This window comes from Podarcis muralis, chromosome 1 (genome assembly GCF_964188315.1).
Source record: "Podarcis muralis chromosome 1, rPodMur119.hap1.1, whole genome shotgun sequence".
Classification (NCBI taxonomy): Eukaryota; Metazoa; Chordata; class Lepidosauria; order Squamata; family Lacertidae; genus Podarcis; species Podarcis muralis.
The window spans coordinates 66927328-66954714 of NC_135655.1; the positions used below are offsets into that span (position 1 = coordinate 66927328).

General features: G+C 39.8%; 1 protein-coding gene across 2 annotated transcripts in view; it reads right to left on the minus strand.

Annotated features, from left to right (window-relative positions):
- Positions 1-2762: 2762 nt before the first annotated feature.
- Positions 2763-27387, minus strand: part of PARVA (parvin alpha) — a 60656-nt gene continuing 36031 nt past the window's right edge. For both annotated transcript variants that reach the window (XM_028731048.2, XM_077930390.1), the window contains exons 2-13: positions 20475-20564; positions 20291-20361; positions 18996-19098; positions 18030-18170; positions 15458-15573; positions 14636-14694; positions 13981-14000; positions 13011-13072; positions 11995-12063; positions 7880-7981; positions 7515-7587; positions 2763-4166 (exon numbers count right to left, since the gene is read on the minus strand). In XM_028731048.2, coding sequence (XP_028586881.1) covers positions 4090-4166; positions 7515-7587; positions 7880-7981; positions 11995-12063; positions 13011-13072; positions 13981-14000; positions 14636-14694; positions 15458-15573; positions 18030-18170; positions 18996-19098; positions 20291-20361; positions 20475-20564 — 983 coding nt within the window. In that variant the 3' untranslated portion in view covers positions 2763-4089. The remainder of the gene's footprint in view (positions 4167-7514; positions 7588-7879; positions 7982-11994; positions 12064-13010; positions 13073-13980; positions 14001-14635; positions 14695-15457; positions 15574-18029; positions 18171-18995; positions 19099-20290; positions 20362-20474; positions 20565-27387) is intronic.

Consider the following 27387-nt stretch of genomic DNA (forward strand, 5'->3'; position numbering starts at 1 on the left):
AGCAGCTAATAACTATCTAGAAATTCAACAAAGCAAAATTAATATCAGAAGTCTAGGACTTTTTTGCATTTTGTGTCTTTGAAAAGGGGTAATCTAGACATTTTTGCTGTGATGTAATTTTTTCCTTTTGCTCAGCATAACTATAAGGTAGTTGGATATCAATGCCCACTTAATGACTTCAAGGGATGGGGAATGTTCTGTTTTCCTTGGCAGCCACTTACTTCAATAGTCCTTTGCTTTTGATTTTAACTTTGATTCTCTAACAGAAGCCACTAGGCACATGGCATTTTGCCTGGAACCTGTGCGCAAGATGAAACATGCTGCAGTTCAAGGGGACCAAACCAAACTGAACCAGAATCTATAGCCAAATACCCATTTAGAAAAAATATATTTCAGCAAGCTGGAACAATACCTACAATCTCTTTGTTATCCTGAACTTTAAAAAGAAAACTAATAACTGGTTCAAAGGGCAATGAAGCTGGTAACTGGTAGTTGGTTAACCAAAAGCTGGAGGACACTAACCATGGAGAGGCATTTCCTAGGAAGGCACTGAAGAAGCGGGTTCTGGGTAAATTTTATAACTTTCTAGTCCATCCATTCTCCTGTCTCCCAAATTCACTTTGATCCCCTAATAGCAACTGGTCCCCCCCCCAAAAAAACAATGACATATAAAAAGCTAATACTGCTACACAGAACTTTCATTTAAAAATATATGGCTCCCTTGAGCGTCAGCAGCCATATTTCCTATGAATCAATTCCTTTTTTCAATTAATGTGCTGTTAAAGGCAAAGAAACAGGTTAATAAAAGTTGGTAACTTTAGTCTCGGGCATTTAGCCTGTCACAACGTGAAGTGACAGTCTCAGGCTAGCTAGATAAACATGAAACTACAGAATTGTGTTGTCATTAAATAGGGGGGAAAGGGGTTCTGTTCCTTTTAAAAATTACGGTAATTCTGCAGATAAAGAGTAGAATTTTGGCAGATACTCATTCTCTCTCTTGCTGCAGCAGCCCTATGCTGGGAGGTTAATCTGCTAAAATGATCCCTTCTATGAAAATACAGCCCTGCCCCATATTTAATCCAGCGACGCAATGGAGGAGTTGCTTCGTGTTTATCCAGAGTCAAGTGCTTTCCAATATTACCAAATTAGCCCAGAACAACTCTATTTTGAGTAAAAAGCTACTATTTTGAGTAAAAAGCTACTATTTTGAGTAAAAAGCTACTATTTTGAGTAAAAAGCGACAAAGAAAGGGCAATTATGTGATTGCAGAAAGCACCATATCCTGAAAACACTGTGCTGTTCACAAAGGAGCAGGTCCCTCCCCTTGATTTTAATGAAATTTATTTTCACGTAGCTACCTTTAGAGTTGCAGCCAGCAGATTAATGTTGCAGTAGGAAAAGACACTATTATCAACCATGTGAGGTGCATCATCTAATGCCTGTGGGATGGATCAAGAGTTCCCATGAACAGAACACTGCTTACAGGATGCTCTTGCTGGAAGAAGCAGGCAGCAAAGGCTATTTTGGTCAAACCCCCCCCCCCCCCCGTTCTGGAGAGTTGGAGGACCCCCAGAAACAGAATGGCAGGTGGCATGGGAGGCTACAGCAAGAATAGCTGCCTTGCCTTTCCCTGGTAGCAGCTTCAGCTAGATCTCACCTCCTTTTGTACATTAAATCCTGATCCAGTGTATAATGTCTGCCAGTATAATTAGAGGATTAATATTCATGATGGGGTTTTTTTTATAAAAAATGTAAAAATAATTAAGATGCAAAGGAAGGCCGGGTTCCTAGATAAGATTCTATATGTGAACTTAACTTCAAGAGGTGAAGCATCTCTACCAGAACGGAGAAAAGTTGCACCTGCTTGACCCTCTTTTACAGAACTCTTAGGTGCATAGGAGCCTTTATATCTGGTTACCCTAAAAGCCACTATCAGATAATTCAGACGTGTCTATTTTTTGTGCAGTGATTACGCTGTTTGTATGCACCCTCATGTGGCGAAAAATGGTATGTAACCTATCATATACATATGCATATCTCAAATGAGTTTTACCTGGATACATTATGCCCCTCCCCACCCCCCATTCTCACCACACAAGGCAGAAGTGATGGTCACCCGACAAAACTGATGGGATAGTCACCTCTTGGCACCTTTACTAACATGAAGATGATGACTGGCCCCTGGGCTACTGAATATCTAGAGGCAACCGATCAGCATCAGGAAGGCAACAGGCATGTCCTTATACAATATTAACCCCTTTACTTGAATTACAAAAAAACAAATCAAATGTGAACTAACTAAAGGAGTCACACCACCTCTTCACTAAGCATAAGAAATATTTAAAATCAGAACCACACAGTATAAGATAGGTATGGGATGTTTTTTTACGTTTAGGTTTTATCATTTTGGTAGAGACGAATAAAAAAATAAATAAAAGTAAGCTGCTTTCCCCTCAATGTTCTGTACAAAGTAAGCATGGGACAAATTGCAGCACAAATTATTGGTGCTGATCCTAAAATTAAAATGTTTGTATTTTAACAGGATTTGGCAAAGAATACATACCCAAAAAATCACAACTTCTTCTGTATACAGTATATAGTTGTCTTATCCTGTTAAAATTCAAAAATCCAAAAAAAATAATTTTAGACTTAGTAATAATCATAATGCAAGAGAACCTGATTTTCATAAAATGTTCAACATTTCTCATTCATTTTAGATCTCCAAAGGCCAAGGTATGCAAAAATAATTCTTTCTTTGAACAACCTTTACCTTTGCTTCTGTCACCAAAGCTGTTTCTTACTTGTACCAATTACATCATTTTATGTTTCGTTTCAATTATGTAAACAAAGCTTATGTCAATATCCTGGCAGGGCTGATCCCACCTGGATTCTAGCCCAGAAGCCCACTGCATTGACTTTCTATGTGCTTTGTTGCAAAAAGAGTTTCCATACTGAAACTATCTACATACTTCGTACCACAGCATTTGCAACTAGGCAAGAGTATCACATTGTAAAAAATACTACATGTTGCAGGTTATTTTAAATGCACTGTAGTTAAAGGACAGCTGCATGATCTGCGAGCTTGTAAGGAATGAAAAATGATGAGGAATGTATGCACAGGGAACACATACCTGGACCCTTATAAGCCACGTCAGTCAAATTACGAAGCTCAGTTTCATAGCTCAGTTTGCATCATGCCACCTATGGTGTCTGTCTCTCTTACATTCTCCATGATCTTTGTAATAGTGCTCATACATCTCATTAGGAATACAATGGATCCTTTCTTTGAAATAAATATTCAATAAACACAGACAGAGAAAATGTCCTGCAGCTCAATCCACAACTTAATTAAACTGAAGCATTTTGATCTGATTGATTCTATGGAACAATTGAGCATCTACTTCTTAAAAGCAGCAGTTTGCACCACAATCTAAAATGACACCCGGGGGACAGGGGGAGTCCCTGGCTACCTTGATATATGGGAGCAACACAGTTCTGCTGCTAGTCCAGCTTGTCTTGATGAAGAGCTAAGCACATTGAGAAAGGACTATCCTCTTTCTGGGCTGATTATGTCCTTTGTGTAGCATAGCTGAGTAATGTATAGAAAGCAGCAGCAGCAGCTGCCAAAGCACCAGAGACAGCAGGCATATACCTATTCTTTGGCTTAGAGAGGATCCCGCAGAAGAAGATAGCACATTCACCATGTAGTAGTGCACAGACCTGTGTCATGTGATCTTCTTGGTTATTGCGGCAGCATAGCTCATAGGAAGAGGCTGGCATTTCTATCAAAATCAGTTTGTTTCTCTTAACCTGGATGTGGGATCAGGCTTTCTTGCTTGCTCTCCAAGAAATCAAGAGCTAGTAAAAACAAAGGAATATGCATCTTCCAGCAGAGGTTCACTTCATAATATTTTGGACTGCAGACAAGATCTAATTTAAAACATTTTTTTGTGCAAAACAAACATAGCAAGAATATGGAACATGTGAAGGAAGCATAGTACACAAGTAAAAGAACGATTGCAAAACAGGAGTGGCTGTTGGGTTGGTTGGTTCCTTACTTAGCCACCTGTGGGATCCCAAGGGACTTCTTCATTCCAAGTTTCTGTATTTGGTGAACAGATTGTACAGCACCCTCAGAGTTGACTTTAAGTCGCAGTTTACAATGTCTAGAAAAAAAGAGGGAAGAAATGCTGAGCTTTTCATGACCTTGGGGAACAAATAAAACAGCCCGTATTTGGAAGACGCATCATCATGCATCTGCCTCTATAGGCAAATACTGCTGGGCTGCTTTGGTCAACTTTAATAGGATTTTAGCAACAGTATGCTCAAAACCAGCCACAAGTGCATTCATTTAAGAACAGGCCTGTACCAAACTTTTGACCAACCAAGCTGAATGTAGCCCACCCTCTATCTAGTTATAGCTCACAAGCAGCTGACAGAACGTTGTTTTTAGAGCCTGCCTGGGCCTCCAAAAAGATGGGCTTGTGAAGCACCTGGCAGGTAACAAGAAAGGGTTGGTGAACTGTGCTTGGCTTGGTGGGTCACAAGTTGTGCAGTGCAGGCCTGAGTCAGACCTTCAGCTGTAACTGAACATTATGGGCTCTTTTTCAGTATTGTGACTGAGAAACGCAGTTCAGGTCTTTCTCCTTAGTAATAACCATCTGATTCGTGAGAATGGTAATTTTATCTCAAGGGAAATACGCAAAGCCTACTTTTGTTAAGTACTCCTCCAGATTGAACATACCATTCATTTTAATAAGTTTCAACAGAACATGAAATCCTAATTTTTTCTTGGAATTTTCTAAGGCTCTAAAATATACATGATTTATGTATTCCGAACAGCAAAGTAAAATTTTCCCATTGCTCTTTAGTTGTACAAACTGTAAATGTCCACAGTGTAGCTTTTGGTTATACCATACGTTTGCATATTTATGAAAACTGCTGGCCTATTGCAAATTATTTGCACAATCAGAGTGATGGAGATAGCTAAATGACAAATAAATGAAATTACTAGCATCCGAAACCCATTATGCTACATAGGTCTTTATAGGATCCAGACTTGGGGACCATTTGGTAAGCTGGCAAGTCTAATTATACGATAACATTTTTATTACACAATTCAGTTGGTTTAGGGGCTATCACGGAGCAATAAAGCCCCACAAATACCTTGGTGATTTGAATATTAAAATTCCATAGCAGGATCATCTTGGGCGTATTTTTATTTGTTTATTTATGATTCACTATTTAGGCATGTGTTAAGGTGCTTTGCAAACGTATACGAGAAAACCAGCTAAAATAATTTTAAAATTATTACAAGAAATAAGTGAAAATAGATATTCATTTTGTATTGTTTTAAAACCTAAGTCTTGTTGGGGGGGAGGGACATGTCTTCATTGTTTTTGGGAAATGGGTGCCTTTTTATATCTTAGCAGGAATGCTTCTCCACAGAGCAGGGGCAGCAGCCAGCCTAAAGCCTCTTTTCCAAGACCCCCAAACAGATACTGGAAAATTCCCTGCTCTGAGCATTTCAGGCTTGCGAGTATGAAAAAGAAAAGCACTTCACTGTTCAGTGAAACCCAGTTGTTGCTTCAGGGGGGGGAAACCTGTTGCCTCATTTCAGTTATTTTTCATCCTTAAATACTTTTATAACATCATGCCATTATTTTAAAAACCCATTTATCAAAGCAAGAATTAAATTAAAAAGCTATTTTCTATTCACAGTTAGATTAAGATTCTTTTCAGTCTTCTTATGCTCACTGCAATTTTTAAACATGGGCATTCTGCCCAATGCAGCAACATATAAAACAGATGTGTTTTTCCATCCACATTGAGCAGGAAGTTTCATATTAAGCTTTTCAATAATTGCACATGCAATGTCCTATATATATACACACACATAAGCATGTAAATGAATGCTGAAACGTTTGTGTGGTTTGATTTACACCAAGGGGTGGAATCAGCCATCTCTTTGAGCACTAAATACCTGGGAAACCGAAGTGCTATAATGACATTAAATGTCCACAAGGGATGTGGGATCATAGCAATTCTCCATTTTCATTCTGGCTCTAGATTTCCCATGCTATCTCCCCTCACTTTGACTGAGGCCATGTGTTAAAAGTCACTATTAATCTACCTAAGCAATACAGCCTAGAACAACTGTCTCTAAAGTTAATGATCTGTGTTTCTAATATTGTATCATTACACCCACAATGTTTTCAATTTATGCGTCTAAACAACAATATCCTAAGCTACTGAAGTGAAAGAATAAGGTAGAAATGTACCAAAATAAAAATGACTTGGAGACTATGCATTAGAGGTGTGCATTCATTTCCTACAACTTAAAAAAGAAAAATGAATCAAATTGAATGAGTTTCACAGGCATTATGAATTTGTTTCATTTGATTTCATTTACCCTAGCAGCAGCCAATACAGTTGTTTGGCTGAGAGAAGGGACAGGGAAACGGGGAAAAAATTGGTTATGCATCTGTCTAACGATAGACAGATCTTCTGTTGCCACTAATATTGGTACCTTCATTCCAGTCAACATGAGATTTTCAGGCCTGCTAATACTCCTTCAAGGGAACAGACACACTAAACATAAGACTGCTAGGTAATATAGTCCCCATAGCCTAAGCAAAGAGGTACACAGAGACACAGCTGAAGTGCTATTTGAAGCCTCACCTTTTTTTAGCCTGAGGGTTATAGAACCAAATTAGTCATTTCTGTAACTTTCAGTGGTCTCCTCAAAGTAGAACTTACCTGAATCTTGCCCTGCAGCTTGCACTGAACACCTGAAGCATATGAGAAGTCATTTTATCCCCAAATTATCCCCAGATATTATTCCAAATGCCTCAAATCTGGATAGCTCAGTTGGTTAGAGCACGGTGCTGATAGTGCCAAGGTTGCAGGTTTGATCCCTGTATGGGACAACTGCATATTCCTGCATTGCAGGGGATTGGACTAGATGATCCTCAGGGTCCCTTCCAACTCTATGATTGTATGAAAATGTTCAATGAAAAAATTGCAATTTTCCCTGAACACCCAACACAATAACTCGCCTACAGGACCTACAGCAGTGGTTCCCCATTAGCAAAGTACTGAAGACCCCCCCCCCCCCAGTTTTTCAAAAACCAAGCCATGGAACCTCTTTTTAATTTATTTTTTTTATATCTTTATGGTAGTTTTTATGTGAATGGTGTTGCAGCCATGAACCACCAACTGGGAACCACTGGCCTATGGAATACAGTGGGTAAAGGGATTCTAGAAGGGTTGGCACTAGTCTCCTCAAGATCTAAGGCAGAAGTAGCAAATGTGGTGAGCTCCCCATGTTGTTCAGCTCCAACTCCCATCAGTTTCTTCTAGCACAGGGAAATAGGAAGAAACAGTCAATCAAATTGATCATCAAATAAAAGGTGGAATTCCTTCCCCATGGTCTCTCTTGCTTTAGTACTCAGCCATTCATCCTTATTTAAAGCTGTAAGTTTATAGTCTGTTCTCACTATTCAGAAATATACCTTCTGGCCTTGGTTTTGGTTTTTCAAGCCCTCCATCTTGCATCAGCTCAAACGCAAAGGACACATTGAGTACCTGGTGATTTAATTGAGACAGCAATCATTCATAATTCTAGGTTTCTGTGCACAGCGCATAGCAAGGTTCAGTATAATACTTAAGAATATGGTTTGCAGGGAGTAATTTATATGTATAAATCATTTTAAAAGTTAGAAATTTATAAAAAAAACTGCATATAAAAATAATTACTGAAAGAACTTCCAGGATTAATGTTCAAATAATCTTCTGCATTATGCTTTCTGGAAAAACATAGCATTGGAAACATCAGTTCTTCTTTAAATGTAAATACAAATTCGAACAGGAGAATTACCTTTTGTTCAAAACTATCCGGAGTCAAAAAAAAGCTGTGAAGAGGCACAAAGTAACCTTCAAGAAGACCCATCAGGAGCACCAGGTACACTCCATCTGCAAACTTTAAGACGGCATATTCTTTTCAGCAACATTTCTCAAACAGTAATCTCACAGTTGTAATCAAGATAGAAACTGTCCAATTTTGAACAAACAGCCAGATGTTGCACAGAAGGAACCCCTATTAATAATGGCAGAAGTTGAGCATAGAGCAAGTGTTTAGAAGAATTAAGGTGCCAGAACAAAGACACCTAGTGGCATGATAAAGATCTGATCTACATGACTGCTTTGCATTTTTAGCAAGAGGAGGCTGTTTCATCTGCACATCTTACATATAATTTACTAGCCTGTATAGAAAATTCCTAGAGAAAGATGTAAACCATCAAATACCTGGAGACAAATTTAGCACCTTGGGCAAGGTGCAAGATGAATTGATTACATTTTTATCTTGCCCTTTCTCTAAGGAGAATATACTTGCCATCCCTGCACCCTGATGAAGTCAGGAGTTGCTGGCTTATTGTGGTTTAACATAAAGAAACTGGATTACACTGCCCCATTATCCCTCCTTTGCTCCTTCCATTGAGCTATAATTAAGCCTGTATCCTGTAATGTCTGAAGCTAGGAACCTAGTTTGGGCCTCCTTAACAAGCCAGGATCACTAGCCAGCCTTAAACCATAACTTATTGTTGACTTGCAACTGTTGCATTGTTAATGAGAAACAAAGCAGGATCCTAAATTTGGATGTTGTGGGAGCCCAAGCTTAACTGTGGCTTCCTGCTTGCATCAAGGTAAAACTGAAGAAGGGAGGACCAGGAAGCGGGCGCCAGCATGTTGTTCATTGATGAAAAAGCAGCAGCCTTGACTTGCCATGGAACATGAATGCAGCTACTGTTAGCCCTGTCAGTATTGTTGGGGGAAACAATCTCCCCTCAGAGTTTTGTATATGTGTCTGTGTGTGTGTCAGGCTCAACCCATAGCTAGATATTCTACAATGTATTATGTATTAAACAATGGATATGTTCAAAAGAAGTATTTTCTCTGAAAGTGAGAAGCAACTTCAGGGTTATAATAAAGCTCATGTGGTTTAGCACACAGATTTTTAAACAATACATATTTAGTTAGTTAAGAACTCCTCCCCACAAAGCAGGTATGATGTTTAAAAGGACTAGAAGAATGTCAAGGATAACTTTCTTAGGGAGTTCTTTCTTCCCCTTGCTTTAAAAATGAGAACCCATACTGCGCAAATCCTGAGGGGCTTTTGTTGTCTTTTCTGAAAGCTCAGCATTATTCCCTTCATTTTTTCATCCTAAATAAACAGATGAATAGATATTGTTCCTGAGCCTGAACTAAGAGTAGACATGAGAGTCTTCCCTATGATTTAAAAGGAAATAGCTGTAGAAAAAAATGTGTCTGCTTAGAATGAGCTGGTTTGGACATCGGGACAAATCATAGTTTATTGTGAAAGAAGCAAGCCACAGCAAACCTCAGGCTCATCCTGAGTTCTGTTTTGCAAATGACCACAGTTTAGTGTTAGGTCTGAATCTTAAACGGCTGTTGATTTTAACTACGATTTGACCTGGCAACGTGTGAATGGCAATGTTAATCTTAGCATCACATAACTGTTGCTAATGCCTACTGTCAACAGTAGATCTTCCTTCTCTCAAATCCTGATTATTTCTTTCCTCTGCAGCAGATAGTATTTCATTTTAAACCCCAGTTATTTGAATCACTGCCTTTCATATGCTACTGTCCCTTCTCTTAGCCTCTGGCAGTGCAATCAACCTCTCAGTATGGTGAATGCCAGTTTCAACGGCATATTTTGGGGGATTTCCAACATATTTGGAGCCAGAGTTCTTCCGTCAAGAAAACAATGAGATATATAAACCACCAAAACAAAGACTACCCTTTAATGCCCCAGTGACATAATCCATCTCACTATTCACTTCTTCCAAATTCATACAAATGACTTCATACTCAAGGAAAAGGCAACTCAATTCCTTCCAATGCTTTCCTTCTACTCCAGCAACAACCGGCTCTCCTGCAGATTATTTTGTGACGGCATAGAGGGGCTCAGTAAACACAGGAAAAACTGTGATGGATGGCATTCAACCTGTGGGATTTCCACTGACTTCCCCAGTTATATTCAGGAGAAAGAGCAGTTCTACCTTCTCTTTCGGTGTGTATTCATGAATGCCTTCATTTGAGGTTTTCAAACAATGGCTGGATGGCCATCTGTCAGGGATTCTTTAGCTGTGGCTCTTTCATTGCAGGGGGTGAAGCAGGTAAAGCTCAACGTCCCTTCCAACTCTACAATTCTATTATTCCAGCTCTTTCTGACCTTGGAGGAACCGGCTACCTATGGCAATTAGCTCTCTGATGTGGCCCCATCCATGGTAGTCTGTAAAATTGGGAGGCTTACAGACCAACTGCCTAGTAAGTACCTTTTGTGCAAAAATAAGTAGTTTCACAGCTGCTGTGGAAAATGGAAGAAGGTGTACAAACAAGCTGCTCTCCACCTCCAACACCCTCCACTCCCATGAAAAACCATGCTCTTTTGTAAGCTACATTCCCGTGTGAAACATCTAATTTTAGAACTTGCAAAAAGAAAATAAAAGGCAGATTGCTCCTCAATGCCCAGTGACTGGTAGATGTTTTCTCAATGGGAGCTAATGATTAGGAAACAGCTGGAGAACTTTCTTAAGTGCCTTGAATGGGAGAGATTACTTTGGAATGTCTGGAATGTGAAAACTATGAGTGCTTGGGAGAGGCAACGCAACTCCCCACCCCCCACTCCAAAGGCATATGAAATATCTGTATATGAAGCAGCAGCATTTTTTAGACACACCGACACAGGAGCAAGGACAGAGCAGAGAGTAAGCCATGGGGGAGGAAACATATTCAGGTAAGGGGTGCTTCTCTATGGGGGCTGATGTGAGGGAGCAGACTGCTGCTTTGTAGGAGTGTATGCTGCTGGCTTCCACCTGTACATGGGGAAGGAGCACAGCTTAGTGGTGGAGCTCATGCTCTGTATGCTCAGCAGCTCCAGGTAGGGCTAGGAATATTCCTTGTCACTGCCTGTCAGTTTTGCTATTACTGAGCTAGATGGGACACTGGTCTGGCTCAGTATCAGGGGCTCTCTATGTTCCCACTCTACTCCAATATTTGTAAATAAACAACATATTACAAAATGCCACATGCTTCCAGTGACCCTTCCTCTGAAGGAAAGAGAACCCCAAGTTGTGTTGCCCCAGAACTATTCAGGGAAGCAGGGAGTGTAACACAATGTACATATTTTTCAGAGGGGTAGCTATACTTATCTGTTGTGGTGGGGGGAAACCACCACAAATAATATTGTGGAACCGTGAAGAATGACAAATGTGTTGTGACACAAGCAAGCTTTCCCTAACTGGTGCCCTTCTGTTGTTGGCCACACTAGCTAGCGATGATCCAACTTGCAGTCCAAAACATGTAGCATTCCTCACTGGTGAATGCTAGCACAAGCTTCCATGGACCAGACCCCACTTCTTCAGATGCACGAAGTGTAATCTTCTGTGGCATGTACAGGGTTCGGAGAAATGAATTGTGAGTCTTGGTTTGGATAGAACACTAAGCCAGCCACTTTGTGGTTTGTTTCCCTGTTCAACTAAACCTAGGTTTAGCATTATGTGTGAATGTACTCAGTGTGTGAACTTGCACACAAATGGAACGAGGGGGAGGGGCAAGATAAAACAATGTATTTTCTCCTTTCTAGCGTACTGGACCTGTACACCGAAATGGTTCCAGCTGACCCACTCAACCTAGTTAGTTGGATTCTTGTTTTCTCACAGCAAGCATATTACCGGTAACTTGCATTCTGGGTTACCCACAGCTTGTGCCTATCAGCACCCATAGTTACAACTGGCAAATACATTTCTTTGTGTTAACCTGCATATGTTAGCCAAGCAAAGTCTGTTTTTTAAAAAAACTAACTCAAAACAACTTGGCAATAGCTTGACACAGCCTAAACAAAATAAACTGGGGATATATGAACAACACAGGAAACGACTTCTTGCTTCTAACATAATTATATAATCCTACCTGGGTTTCCAGTTCTGTAACTTCCAAATTCAGCTTATTCAGGTGTTTATTCACAAATGTTATGAGAGTCTGAAAATTAAGAGCATACGTAGCTGCTTTTAGATCAGCAAAATTTAATTGTTTAAAAGTATGCTTAAGTTAACATGTAGAAATGCTAACCCAAAGTTCATAATTTTATAAAAGGTTTATTTAATTCCTTAACTTGTCAGTTTATAAGAGACAGGCTTTAAGTTTAAAATATTTTATGGTTTTATCCATTGGTCAAAAATCCAAGCCCCATCACAAACACTGAACAAATAATAAATACATACTGTTCATCACTTTAAAAGCTATATGAGTTATTGCTGCAGCGGTATGATGGAAGAGTAGAGAAAATAGCACTGTAGCCAAGAGGTAAGTTGATATAAAATGGCACGCCACTGTTCTTTTTCAAGGAAGCCCTGCTGATCTATATCAGCTGGAGATCATATTGCAAAATTCTATAAAATGGAAATTCCTCTATCTGACTTTTATAGTGCCAAGTCTGTAAAATGTTGAGAAAGTATATATAAATGTTGAGAAAAACTTTCAGATATTCACACTGCCAAGGACAAAGATTTTCATTAAAGCAGAAAAATGGGTACACCATTCCAGGACTTAATAAAGGTTTTATATTTGCACCATTTTGCAATTGCTAATATTCGTAGAGCTCTATCAGATGTACTTGGGGCTGTATGGCATACTAAAATAGACAAGCAGGCTTATGACCCAAGGAGCTTGTATATCTGAACTTCTGCTCTGAACGTGTTCTAATAGTACTTCCTGAGGAAGGTGCTGTACGTGGGCAGTGCATGAACTACAGAGGAAAACATATCTGAGACTGCTCTAAACCCTCCAAAATGGCAAGAATGCTTCCTTGGGTCTTACGGTGAACAACTGGGGAGTTCCTCTTATGCATCAAGATAGAGATATGAGAGGAAAACTACTCAGATTAAGCTAGCTTGCTCAGTATCTAAGTAGGAAAGAAAATTTCCAACCTTTTTCACAACATTGAGTTTGTCTGGAGCATGGTCAAACAGTGTGTCAAATGCATCCCTTTCTGAAACACACGTAATAACAACAAGCTATTAGATAATGCAGAATTGTAGGATGATAATTCCAGGGCTGGAAGGCCTCAAGTGCTATTGAGACTAACCTATTGTTACAAGCTAACCTATTGTTACATGGGTTTATTTCTAAGTATAGTACACATGGAGCAGATTATCAGGAAGGAAAGTCTGTACTGGAAGATCACAACACCGTTAGCAGAATCTTAAGCAACCATTTAAGAAAAGTATTTCAGACACTCAAATAATGTGCTATAAAAATATTGACATGCAAGAATGTGTTGTGTTAGTGTACTCAAAGAAACTACACTACTAGGTAAAATTATCTGCTTTCAAGGCAAACATCGACACGTCACAAAAAAATAGGATTCCCAATTTCATCAGTTTGGTGTCCTTTGGCAAGTAAAACTGCCTATGCATATACTAAGAGTAGATCTCCCAAAATTATGGGGCTTGTTCTGGATCGTGAGGAAGATACTGCAGATCACACCCAGGAGATCCACACGTGTGTCCGGTGCCTGATTATTGTCAATATTGAGGAAATAATTCTCCATAGCTTTTTCCAACATGAGGAGGAAATTGGCATTCAGAAGGCAACATAGACCACCTGTGTTTGGGACAGTGGAGAATATGTTTGGGGGGAAGGGGGAGCACAAGCTGGTGTTGATTTAGGAAATATATACTATTCTTAATCTCCAACCCGCCGCCTCCTGCCCCACTTTGGAATACAGACTTCTTGGTTTACAGCACTAAGATTTACACACCAACCAAGACAACTATGAACAATGACAACTATGAACTATGTACAGCTGGTTTTGAACAAAACAAGCAGCTGCAGCAGAATTAAGTGAAGTACACTTTAGAAACCTTTTGAAAATGCTAGGAATCAAATGAGACTTACCATGCCGTCCTGACAATGCCCTGTAGAAAGCGAAATAATGCAATTATATGTGTACACACACTTACAGTAATTTAATATATTTCTTTCAGTGCAGAGAGAAAACTGTATATATGGAGTAAATATGCATCTGGTCATATGTATGACTTTGTATTCATAGCAACTGAGGAATAGCCCCACAGGCTTTTCAATAATACTGTATTATGTCCACCGACTCGAATTAAACTGAGCATTTCAGCAATATCACAAACTTCCTGGGGGTGAAGGCCATTTAAGGAAGGAGAACTGATGATTCAAACTTTTTTCTCTCTACCATTGAAATGTTGGGGAGGAAAGCAATCTATTTGTATGCTTCTTTTCTGAAGTGGAAATAATCAAACTCGGAATGTGGAAAAACAACTACCCTAAAATACATATAACCAGGAACATTTCTGTTGCATACTTGAGGATGCAAACTGCTATATCGGCAGCATTTTTACATTTTCAGTTGCCACCCTTTCCACATTGTTTACATTATCTGTTGTGGAACCTTTCTTAACAGTTAAGTTATAAGCCATGTCCGAAGCAGTCCTCTCTTAGAATCCCCAGGAATGAAGGTTAAACGTTAGCAAATTATTGAATTTCCAAAGCAGATCAAACAACAGAAATGCTGACATACTCAGTGTTACCAGTTATTTCCTCTTGGATCTGACGGGACTGGAGGATTCCTTCTCGTTTCTGGGGGGTGAGGGGAAATGATTGATCATTTAATATTTTCAACACCAATATTTATTGATTTTGTGTGTGTGTGTGTGTGTGTACACACACAGATATATATATATTCATACACACTTACATATATGCACACATACACACATGAACATACTCTGTGTAAAATAACTACAACATATGAATGCCATTAAATAAACATAAATATAAAATAACTCCCCTCCAAAATTACATCATTTCTATTTGTGTACAATCTAAGAGACTTTCTTCGTTGCCTAAAAGGCACCTGTCCTGTGTGGAAACAAACAGGAAGGAATGCCTCCTGTGAGAGAAAAATTATCTGGAAATCGCAGGTAAGATTACTGACAGCCATTCACCAACCTTATGAGGAAAGTGATTAAATTAGATTAGAGATTTGAGCAGATTTGCGGGGCACACAGTGGGCTGGAAGGGCAGAAGAAGAAGGAGAAGCCCACTCATCTTATGCTGTATCTCAGCCGTTCACTTCAGAGATCAATGCATGATACCTGTACACTTACATTCTGAGCTAAAATTATATTTGACATGCTTCGCTATCGATGTTACAAGTGGTCTGTCGTGCCTTCAAAGAAGGACAATGCAATGCTTAGCTGTGCCTAAGGAAAAGCTTGTCCTTCTGACTATTTGTGTTGGCCAGAACTGATACATACCAACACATACATGTTAAAAGTTACTGCGTTTCTTGAAATACTGTGTAAAAACAAAGATCTTTTAAAAATGCAATCATCCCTACCTGGACAACAACAACTTGAATAGACACATGATCTGGCAGTCGGATTGGGGCTCGAAAGTACTGTGATAACGCAACCAAAAGGTGCAGAATTGCAACAAGACTTTTAGCATGGACAGCTGAAATAGATTAAGAAGTCAAATTCTGTAAGGCAAACTAAAACAAATATTTATTTTAACATGCAGTGCCCCCTTCCTTAACTATGTGGGATATTTTATCCTTTGGTGTTGCTGCCCGCCAGAGATTGCTGAAAGAGTATTTTCTTCTAACTCCTTCTCTTTCCTGCTATAAATCAACTGGTTCTATGAAAACAACTAAATCAAAAATACTCCTCAGGTAAGATTTTGTTGCGTGCCTGGATCCCACTGGCTTGAAGATGGAAATCTAAGCTTGATTCAAAACACAGATTTTATTATGCCGCTATATTAAGTGCTATCTATGCACTCCCAGCGCCGTGCCTTTATCTTCCCTATTCCTGTGTCGATTTATGAACTATCAGAAGAATATTTTTGTATTCATAACATGCACTTAATTCATTTTTAAGTGTCACAATGTCTGCAGGAAGATGAATGAGCCCATTTAGCTTGTACCCTTGAGCAATAACTTACTAAACTGGATGACTCAAACATTCTTCATGAACTTGTTAAGTGTTCTTGTTATTATAGTTTATTCACAGCAGGACTTGTGTGCATAGTTAGCACTAACAAGACAGAAAGGTATCAAAAGGCTTACTGCAGGAAACTTTTAATCTGTGAACAAACCCCAAGCTTCAAAGGTAATGATTTACAACTGTATTATATTATTGTTTTCCTGGGTCTGTATTATCACCAAATTCTCAGGCAATGTCCTATAAACATAAGATTCTAGGTATCTTATTAACCACACACTTTTAGGTTGGCCACAGGTTTCTAAATAAAGCAGAAAAATAACCAGTGAGATCTTCTCCTGGATTTATCAGTTTTTGTGCAGAGGTTTCTCTGCAGAACTAAAACTCAGTGTATTCCAAGTGACAAACTTTGCAGGCTCCTTGCAGGGCAAAGATAAAAAGGATACAAGTTTAAAACAAACAACTCACCCAATGTCAAAATAATTATGTGTATATATATGTATTGGTTCTAGCCAGAAAAAAGTCTGCATACACAGGCTGCAATCCAGCACATTTCAGTCCTGTTTCCTTCAAATATATTTTAGCTGAATACCACCTCAAAGTGTGGCATATTGCCTTAAGTATTGGGCTTGATCTGGGAAAATGTGGTTCCATTCCCAGCTAAGAAGCTTTATGGGAATGTGGTATTTCCACCTTACGTAGCTCCATGGGCTGCTGAAAGGCAAGATAAGGGATGTCCCAATGTACACGCTTCAAAGTTCTTTGGACCAACTGGGAAACCAATGGAATAAATGCAGGGATTTAGGAAGCTGCTGGCAAGATTCCAGTCACAGTGCTTCCCTTGCCCCCAGATGCTGCCATATGCAGGGCTGTTCCTATTTCTGCTCCACTGCCCAGAGGCAACTGATGCTGCACTTCCTTGCTGCTAATCACTTGCCAAGAAACAGGAGAAACAGTTGCTCCTTGCAAGTGGCATCACTCATTCACTTGCCTTCTTGCGAGGCGGGGGTCATCAAGAAGTAGCAGAGAGCAGCAGCTGCTGCGTGGAGGGGACAGTGGGCAAGCAACTGCTGCTCTCTGCTGCCACCAGTGCAGACAGGCAAGGAGAAGGAAGAGCCACGCCCTAGCCCTCTCCTCCTGTGCTGTACAGAGAGAAGGAGGAGGTGGCACATGGAACAGCGGAGTGCTGAGGACTATGGGAGCTACTGGTTCCTCTTTAGCCAGGCCTTTGGCTGACTGACATCTAATGCCCTTTTATTAAATGTGTTGTGGAAGGGCAGATTATTGGGTTGTCTTTGTTTTCATTCTTATTATGTACTTTGTTTTTTACATTGTAATTGTATGTTTTGACTATAACAGGTACAAGGGAGTATACAAATAATAATAATAATAATAATAATAATAATAATAATAATAGGCAGGTCAATTCTCACTGCTGTCCAGAGAAGGAGAGCAGGTGTCAGTCTTGGATATATCACAATGCCAAAATAATTAATGAAATGATTAAATTGTACAATGCCTGAATATTAAATAACTCTAGAAACTACGCTGCCAACTGCTTTGAGTCTCCTTATATGGAAAAGCGGGTTATAAATCCTTGGAAATAAAAAAATGAATAAAAAAAATGCAAGTTCCATAAGGAGATTGTAACAGGAATAATTTTTTTAAAAAAACCTCATTCCCTGCCATGTATGTACAGGGCCCATACTGTGCATGCAATAGGAACTGTGGAGTGTCTGTGGAATCAAACGTAATGTGTACAACTGTCAGCAGAGGTAAGTACATTACTAATGAGGACATATATATTTATCTATACTTTTGCACACCTTACGCAATTCTAGATATAAACTTGCTCAATCTGCCTTCTAGCTTCTGTCTAATTCAATACGTTTTACAAAACACAGCAGAAAAACATAACTTTCAATACCACCAGTAACCAAGAATTCCACTGTAAAATGTGTAACTCACAGTCAACGTTCCACTTGATGCTCCTTGGAGGAAGTTTAAGGGTTTCATTGATCTTTTCAAGGACTGTCTGCAGCTTTTGTTTCTGAGCTATTTCAGACTGTGTGACTTCGGCAACATTGAGTTTCTCACTCTCTAGCTTCTCTGAAGTGATAATGGAAGAAAAAGCTGTAAGTCTACACCTCAACTCCATGTACCAAGTGCAACGCAAAGACATTCCGTCCCACATATAACAAAGGATTTTCTGTAGATAACTGGTTTGAAGTCTCAAAATTTGGCAACTTCTCAAGCCTATCACACTTTGTCTTCTGTTGCATCTCTGTTCTCCTAAGAATTCCATCTGATTTTCCATTTATTTCCAATTATTAATACCCTGCCCATCTGGCTGGATTTCCCCAGCCACTCTGGGTGGCTCACAGCATATATCAGAATATACTAAAACATCAAATTAAAAACTTCCCAATTCAGGGCTGTCTTCCAGATGTCTTCTAAAAGTTATGTAGTTCTTTATCTCCTTGACATCTGAAGAGAGGGCATTCCACAGGAAGGGCACCACTGCTGAGAAGGCCCTCTGCCTGGTTCCCTGTAACTTTGCTTCTCGCAGCAAGGGAACTGCCAGAAGGCCCTTGGCGCTGGACCTCAGTGTCCAGGCAGAACGATGGGGGTGGAGACGCTCCTTCAGGTATACAGGACTGAGGCCGTTTAGGGCTTTAAAGGTCAGCACCACCACTTTGAACTGTGCTCGGAAACGTGCTGGGAGTATTCTATAGGTGTGCATGCTGCTGCAGGGCCACCACTGCTCCAGAGCTCGCCCAACTTTGTCCCATCCCATCTTGATGACTACATAAGTTACTGATGCCTGAAGCAATACGAAATATAAAGGAATGGAAACCAGTGCCTATGTTACTCCTAACTACAAACAAGCACCTGAAAAATGTCTCCAGTGATATGCATAAAATTATTTCTCACCGAAGAGTTTCTGCAGTACTTGTCCATCGTACAGGTCTTCAGCCAGGTCTTTTACAATAATTCGTTCTCCTACTAAAACATCGTTAATCCAGTCAATTAGCACCTGTGCAAGAGACAAAGATTCAGAAATAGTTCATATGTGTGTACATCACAAACCAACTTTCTACTTTGTGCAACGTGGTCTCAGAAATGACAGAGGGTGCTTCCGAATAGTAGGTCTGATTAAATGTTAATTGTACAAAATTAGACAGAACAATTCCTTCTGATTTCAACTGTGCTGGGATTTTGTCCTCATGGACAGGAATCTTTTAATTTCACATTAAATAACCACCAGCTACCCTGAGGCCTTGGAATATGGCAGGTGTTAATGCATAAACAGGCAGAGTTATAGCAAAATAATAATAATAATAATGTTGTAATGCAAACACGGAAGAGGCAGTGGGACTGAAATACACACACACACACACACACACACACACACACACACATCTCAGTCTCTAGCATCCGTGGAAACTTAATCTTCCAAGCTTTTGGAGCAACGTTAAGCTCTGAAAAATGCAAATTTGCTTGCCCTTTTTGTCATTGGCAGGGCTTTTAGCTTCTACTGTAAATTTGAGATGTACCATTTTCGTTAAGATTATGTTTGTGTTTTTTTCATGTTAGACTATGTTTATTTTTGTATTGTGCATTGGAGACCCTGATAAGAGTCAAATTGGCAAGATAGAAATATTTGAGATTATTACCCAGGCCAATTGGGAACAAAGGTAGGTGAAAAGGAGAGTAGGGATTGTTCAACACTGAAGATGTGAATTCAAACCATTTTCTCTTAAAGAAGCCAAGGATCCTCAGGCTGGTTGCTCCAGGAAACAGGGAACAAGCTTTTCAAGGTTGATGTTCTTGGTCCTTATACAGCCAGTAAAGAGGAAAACTGATGGAGTCGCATGAACCGCAACTTAAAAGTGCAATTCTATATCCTTATGTGGTTTTCCTTGCTCTCACAGTGGTTGGCCAACATGGTGTAGTGGTTTGAGTGTGAGACTAGAAGCTGGGATACCAGAGTTCAAATGCCCACTTGGCCATAAAGCTTTATGGGGGACCTTGGGCCAGCCATTGCTTCTCAACTTAACCTACCTCACAGGGTTGTTTTGTGCATTAAATAAGGAGGGGGAAAACCATGTATGGCACCTTGAGCTCCTTGGAGAAAGGGTGGGATATATCGTAAATGCAACAAATAAATACATATATTTCCTTTGCTTTGTATTTTTAGAAGAGTTTGAACGTGCTTACATATTTACCTTCATCAGCTCCTGTAGTTTTGGGTCACTTCTTGAATTTGGATCAATCATGGTTCGGACTTCATTTTCCTCTTTAGGGAGGTGGAAATGGGGAAATAGGAGATATCCATTACAAAGAAGGTAGGCTTGTGACATTTTGTTTCCATCCATTAGTTAGTTTAAGCAAAAATGTATTTTAACTTACCTAGCATAGTATCTTCAGGATCTAGTTCAAAAGGGATTGGGCTGAGTGGTAGGTTAATGGCATTTATTCCTTCCTCTTGTAGTTCAGACACTGAGGAGGAGGAGAAATAAAACAGTTCAGCGAAACTTGTCTTGTTTTTTCTTAGCATTTACATCTTACAGCTTTCCAGCAGCAGTAAGAACGTGAACTCAAAGCCTAATCTCCACATGTATTTAGCAGAAAAGTAATGGACCCAACAGTGAAAAATATTTAGCCAATCCAAATTGCAGCTCTCATGTGTAACTGACAATAAGCAACTTTGTGGGGAGCCAAGCACTTGGACCTGTATGCTTTCAAAGATTTTGAGAAAACTGGCATGCACATGCAGGGGCACACATAAACCCAGATCTTCCCCATTCTTTCTCAGTTTCATGATTTGTTCAAGCCTGCTAAAACGCAGAGGTTCTGGTTTGGCTCTTATTTTTTCATCCTAAATTCTACAAATTCAAACAAGACTGTAGTCAACGTGCAAAAAAATATTACACATCCTTTCTGTCTACCACAAATCTAACTGCGTAATTTATCACAAAGGCACTCTGGTCACATTGCCAAAACCATGAAGCATTTTGTTACACTGATGTCAGACACCGGTCCTATTAAAAACAAAAAGTTACATTGTGGAAATTCTTTTGTTTTGCGTCATGTTGGCAACTAAAATTTCAGCTCAGCTAGCTCACTGGAACTTTTCACATTTATTTTTTAATTAGCATTTGTTAATTGACCCACAACTGGGTTGTCTCAGCAATGTACAAACAAACAAAAAAAGGTTAATTCAAAATGGGTAGCATAAAATACCAATGAATTTGGCAATCAAAATACCAGAACCACGCAAAAACGTCTCTAATATGTTATATTTTATGAAGCTAATCCAAAGAATGGAAATATTTGTGTGTGTGTGCGTTCTCTCTCTCTCTCTCTCTCTCTCTCTCTCTCTCACACACACACACACACACACACACACATACCCTAAAGCATCTATTTTTAGCCAAACAGACATCTTAATCAGAAGATTCACGAATACAAGTTCATAAATCTAAACTATGAAATTTGACCAAATGAGCCACATTCTGTCCTTTAATAATGCATATGTAAGAGCCCCCTCGAAGTTAGTAGAAACTGATGAGCACAAATACTGCTGCCCACAAGGTTTAAATTAGCATTATTCCCTTAGCATATGCAGACTAGTGCTCCACGCTTCATTGTATTAAGACTTCCTCATGTACTTTGATAACTATTTATATTTCCTTAGGTCAGTGATTTTCCAACTTTGTACTTCTAAAGAGCTTCTCTTACTTCATTTCCCATCATCACAGAGGAGAAAGGAGAGGAGCAGCTGTGAAAGTTTCACACCAACCTCCCTCTGGCAGTAACTAATCTTCCCTGCTGTGGGAAGACGCCAGATATCTTCCCTTAATTGTGTAAACATGGTTTGTATTGTTGATGCATTGGCTGCAATGTACTTGCTATCTCCTTATGACAGTTCCGTATCAATGCAGTTCTGTGGATTTCAGCTTCTTCTGTGGTCACTAGTATACAGTACGCCGCCTTAGCGAGGACAGGTGCTAGGAGAAGAATTAACTGGGGAAGATAACATTGCCCACGTGTGTGGAACATGTGGCTGATTGAGGTAAATCAGAGTCCAGTGTTGCAGGCCTTTAGAAGAGCTCTAAAGGAGTTATTAATTCCATCTGCTTAAATGTATTATGCAGGTTTTATTGGGCTGCTGAATTGAACTGATTGAAACTGTAATCATTTAAATAAATGAAAAAGTTAAGGTAAGATTTTAAGATTGTATCATTGAGTATTTACGCTGCCCAAACCAATGCAATGCTGTAGTGCTAGAGATGCCAACACTCTCATGCGAGTCATTAGAAATGCTGTACATGAGGCTATTGCTGGTGGCTGTCTCATTAACATCATATTATCAATTTAATTTAAAAAAAAAATGCTATTTATTGTTATCAAAGCCACAAGGCACTCTAGTTACAAGGTGACCATTTACTTGAATTTTACCCATATAATCATTTATGCTAAACAAAGTGAGATAACCCAGAATTTGACAATGACAGAAAACCTGGTATAATGCCCACAAAAATCCCACTTTGGTGTGCTCTCCATTATTCTGTGGTAAATGGGGCTCCCTCTCAGTGCCCATCAGTTGATTAGCACACAGAGGGAGACCAATGACACTGGGTGCACTAAGGTGCTCCCCATCGGGGACTCCCCAGCAGTGACAGATAGGTAGCCGTGTTGGTCTGCCATAGTCAAAACAAAACAAAAAAAATTCCTTCCAGTAGCACCTTAAAGACCAACTAAGTTAGTTCTTGGTATGAGCTTTCGTGTGCATGCACACTTCTTCAGATACCCAGCAGTGAGTTAGCTTTTTAAAAAAATGCCTAGGCATCAATAAGCTGATGAGTACTGACAGCCGCCCCTTTGAAGTTCATTTGCAAGCAATTGGCTCTAAGAGCCACCCCCTTAGAAAGCAAACACTCAGCACCAATCAGCAGACAGCTGGTCCCTTTAAAATTTGACAGGTGGGCGGCCCCACCCACCCATCATAGTTGGAGTGAGGAAAGGAAGGATCCAGTCCACTGGCCAAATCCAGTTCCTTAAATATATAAAAACAAGAAAAGAAAAACACATACACCAAGCACTAGCATAGATTTAATGCAGCAGAGACACGTTCCGGAACAAAATGCAAGCAAAATATATTCTGTTTCTTTTCAGGAGGATCAAATAAAAACTCTGCAATGAACCTTCATGCTAAAGTTTGAGAAATGTAAAAAAATGAAAGGTAAATCAAAGTCAGCAAGAAAAAGGAGATTTTGCACCTTTAGCTTTAGTGTAAATCCACATATGTGAATACTGAGTTTCATTTAATTTACTACAGATGAATTACTTCAGCTAGATGCACAGTTTTGTACATTTTGTACAAAGTGTTGCATGCAAATGAGGTAAAAGCCTCTGGGTTGGATCCAGCTTCCTGTGAGCAAGATTTCACTCATAGGACATTCCCACTGGAGGAAACCACGGTCGCCATTTTTGCCAATTTCCCCATACCTCTTCAGCCTCCTGTGAAAATCCGCACAGGGTGGGGTGGGGGGAGGGCAAGCAGAAGGCAAACCAGCATCTCTGCCTCCAATGAAAGCCTCTCCAAAGCCCTTTGCATGCATAGAAGGAGGGCAGTTCTGGATTCAACCCACTGTTTTCAGGGCAGCGATGAAATGATAGAGCAGTTAAATGTGTGATTGAAAATTAATTATCAGAAAACACATAAACATAAATTTGCAACTATGCAGATGGCTTTTTATGAGGTGATCAGTTTGAAAAGTGTTTCCAGAACATAAACTGCACATTCTTAAGCAATTCGTTCTCAAAAGACATAATTAATGAGGGAAGCCCCCCGAAATAGACACACGCATGTTTACAGTCGAAAATCATTTTCAGGAAACCATCTGTAGCACAACACTGTCCCTAATCCATTAACTGCTGACTCCCAGCCAATCACTTGTAAAGGTGACTGTGCAAACAACATACATCAATCTGATGGTGATGCATTAGTACACATTTTCCAGAAAGGGCCTATTTTCTGTGGCTGTTTCATTTCTCTTTTAAATAAAACATAACAAAAATGGAAGGAAGTCAAACAACACAATCTAATTGGCTTGTGTATAATAGAAATTAAAGGCCTAGTGCCTTGGACTTTTCTCATCTGCCCAATGCTGTGCAGTGCAGCAGTATTTTTTTGTCTAATCCATTATCTTTTCCCAGCTTTCCATTAAATGGAACCAGCAAATATTACAAAGCTGTTGATCAAAGAGGAAAAGAACACCCAAAACAAATGATACTTACTCAACACACAGTAACTGAGCTTTTCAGCCTTCATTGTATTTTTCAGAACCATTTTGACTACACAATGTCTACCATCTATTCCAATTCTCATTCAGCAGGAAGGATGGATTTATTTAAAAAAAAAATTAAAGCATATTCTTGTCTTTACACAGGAATGATGCAACAGCAACCTTGCATTAACGCCTCTTCCAGCTGGATAAACACTATACCCTTTGAAACTTAGTGACGGTAAAGGAGAATCTTACAAGGGGTCACAACAAAGTGCGCTGATCTGAGAGACTGGAAGAGAGAACCAGGACGCCTCTGAAACATCACCAACCTACGACACCCCCCCACACACTGTGGTGATGACCTATGCCAATGTGCTGCTGTTCCCAACAAATCAAACCTTCAATGAGAGAACCTATAAGGAGGCAGCTTCAGCCAACAGGGTACTCAGTGCCTGCAGATAATGTGGGGCATGCCAAATGTGAGAAAAGGATTTGTGATGCCAAGAGCTTTCAAAACTAACAGTTTCTGCTCTATATTTAGCCATACCTACTTCTAACACACTTTCTTCACAAGCAGAGCAGTGCGGTTTCGCTTCTTAAACTGCATTCTTTCAGTTTAAGCTTTTAGGAAAAGATCATCCTAGCCCACGGTTGTGGTTGGCAAAAAAAGAAGAAAGCAAAAGAGAATCTATTTTTAAAAGGATCCTAGGGATTCCGCAGATTCCTTCGGCTTTCTTCAATAACCGCATTGAAGAAATAACAAGACCCATCAGTTTGAGGGAACACTTTTAACCTTATGATTCCATTATTCCAAAGTATTATGTTCTATGAGGGCCTATTAAAGCAGTGGTAGTCAACCTGTAATCCAGATGCTGGAGTACAATCCTCATCGACCCCAGTCAATGTGGGGCCAAAGGGCAAGGGAACTGTAGCCCAACAACATACGAAGGGTACCACATTGGCTACCTCCTGTCTCAGAGGTGCCACAAGTCAGGGAGAATAGCTCAGTATCCACTAGGAGCAATGCCTTCTTGGCAGTGATCCCTGAGGGAATCCTGTCAGATCTACACTGTTAGCACTATAAAAGTATATTGTTTTAATTCTGCCACCACTGATGCTCCTTTGCTCCAGATAACTTTGTTCCTCATGCCAACGCACCCACAATTAGGTTATTGCAACGGATATTTTCTACATAACTTTTGCTTGTAATGTGAAGTTGAGCAATGAATGCAACTTGAATTACCATTCTACCGGTATTGACATTTCAGATAACACCACTTAGCACTTCTATACTGTACTGATTTAAAGCAGAGTCAGAAGGGGATGATGCATTATCCCAGTGACCTACAAAGTAGGTCAGTATTACTATCCACATGTTGAAGGTGTGGGATGAGCTGTAGCTGAGGCTAGTAGGTTGTCTGAGGCCACCTAGTGTACGCAGCGCAAACTAGAAGGGGAAGAGGTGGCAACGTAAGTCGTCTGCTGACTAGGTTCTGTGACATCTTATGGACTAATCCATTGAAGTCTAGAGCTTATTTCTTGAAAAAGTTGGATTGGGCTGTAAAACCGCAGTCCTACCCACACCTCATTTAGAACACACCTCACAGATACCAAATAAAAGCTTGGTGAAATGAATTGGATGCTCTTCTAGATAGGTTTGCAAAGGGCAGCAGGTGAAATCATACTTCAGCTAACCATGTGGACTTTCCTCTTTCTTTAACCCAGGCTTAACTCTATACATTAAGGAAAAAATGAGTTGTTGGTTTTGGTATTGAAATATTCTGGGTTTGAGACTTGGCAGAAAAGCAACGGCCCCTCCTTCCACACACCCACATTTCTGGTTGCTGATCCAGGGCCATATACTGCCGGAGCAAGAGAATCGGAGACAACACAACACAGCAGCTGACTACACTTCTGCCATACCAGCTTCACTGGTTTCAGATAAGCAGGCATGAGCAAACAAATAGTCATGTAAAAAGATGCTGCATTTGATTGGTTCCTAACTTCCTGAGGTAGTTGCCAGGAGCAGACACAAAGCAACTGGTAGCTAACACAACAATGAATGTGCATGGTCTGCCTAATTAGCAAACATGAGGCTGTAAATGAGGCTGCCTGGGTTTGGGGTATGTCAAAATGTTCTCAGAACACTCATGATTTGAGCAAGTCAACCAAACAGGAAGAGCTCCCCATGCTATATGCAGCATGAATTCACATATTCCCTTTCCCATCAACAATAAATTTATTTTAAAGCCCTAGCTACCCTTTTGCAGTACTGGTATTCTTGGGTATTAGTTTGACAACAGTGTCCACAACATTGGTGTAGCTCAAGACTGTCAAGGCATGTCAAGGCAACCTGGAGTGTTGGATAAAAAAAGCTTCAAAATTCTATTTGTTTCAAAAGAGCAAACACACACACACACACACACACACACACACACACACACACAAAGAATTGGTGCCTTGCCACCAACTAGAGAAAGAGAGAGACACTGGATTGCTTTCAGCTACATAGAACATAAACTAGATTGCAATCCTGTACACATATATACAGTCCAACTAGTTTCAATGAGTTTTAAACCCATATAATTGGATGCCAAATTAAAGCCGTAATTCTTTAAAAGTGCTTCATCCACATGCACATTACTTTTCAGCCATTAATAAATAATTCTGATTCAATTTCTACCCAATCTTTGTACCACAGTAGCATGATTGCAGAAAACTTCAAATAAACCCTTTCCAACCAGGCAGCTGAGTGTTAAGATAATCAGTTCTGAATGCCATAAATATGAATTTACAAATGCCAGCTTATCCAATATAATTCCCCCATGTTTCTGGTGTTAAAGTGTGAATAACTCATGCAGCTGTTCACAATAAACGCTTTTGAATACAATCAAGTAGTCTCTCTGATACTCATGTTGGGAAATCTGATCAAACTTGTTCAGAACACAGTCAAATATAAAGCACATAGCAATACAACTGTGAGAGGTTATTAGCAACCAGCGGAATTAAGGAGACCTGAAATTAAAAGA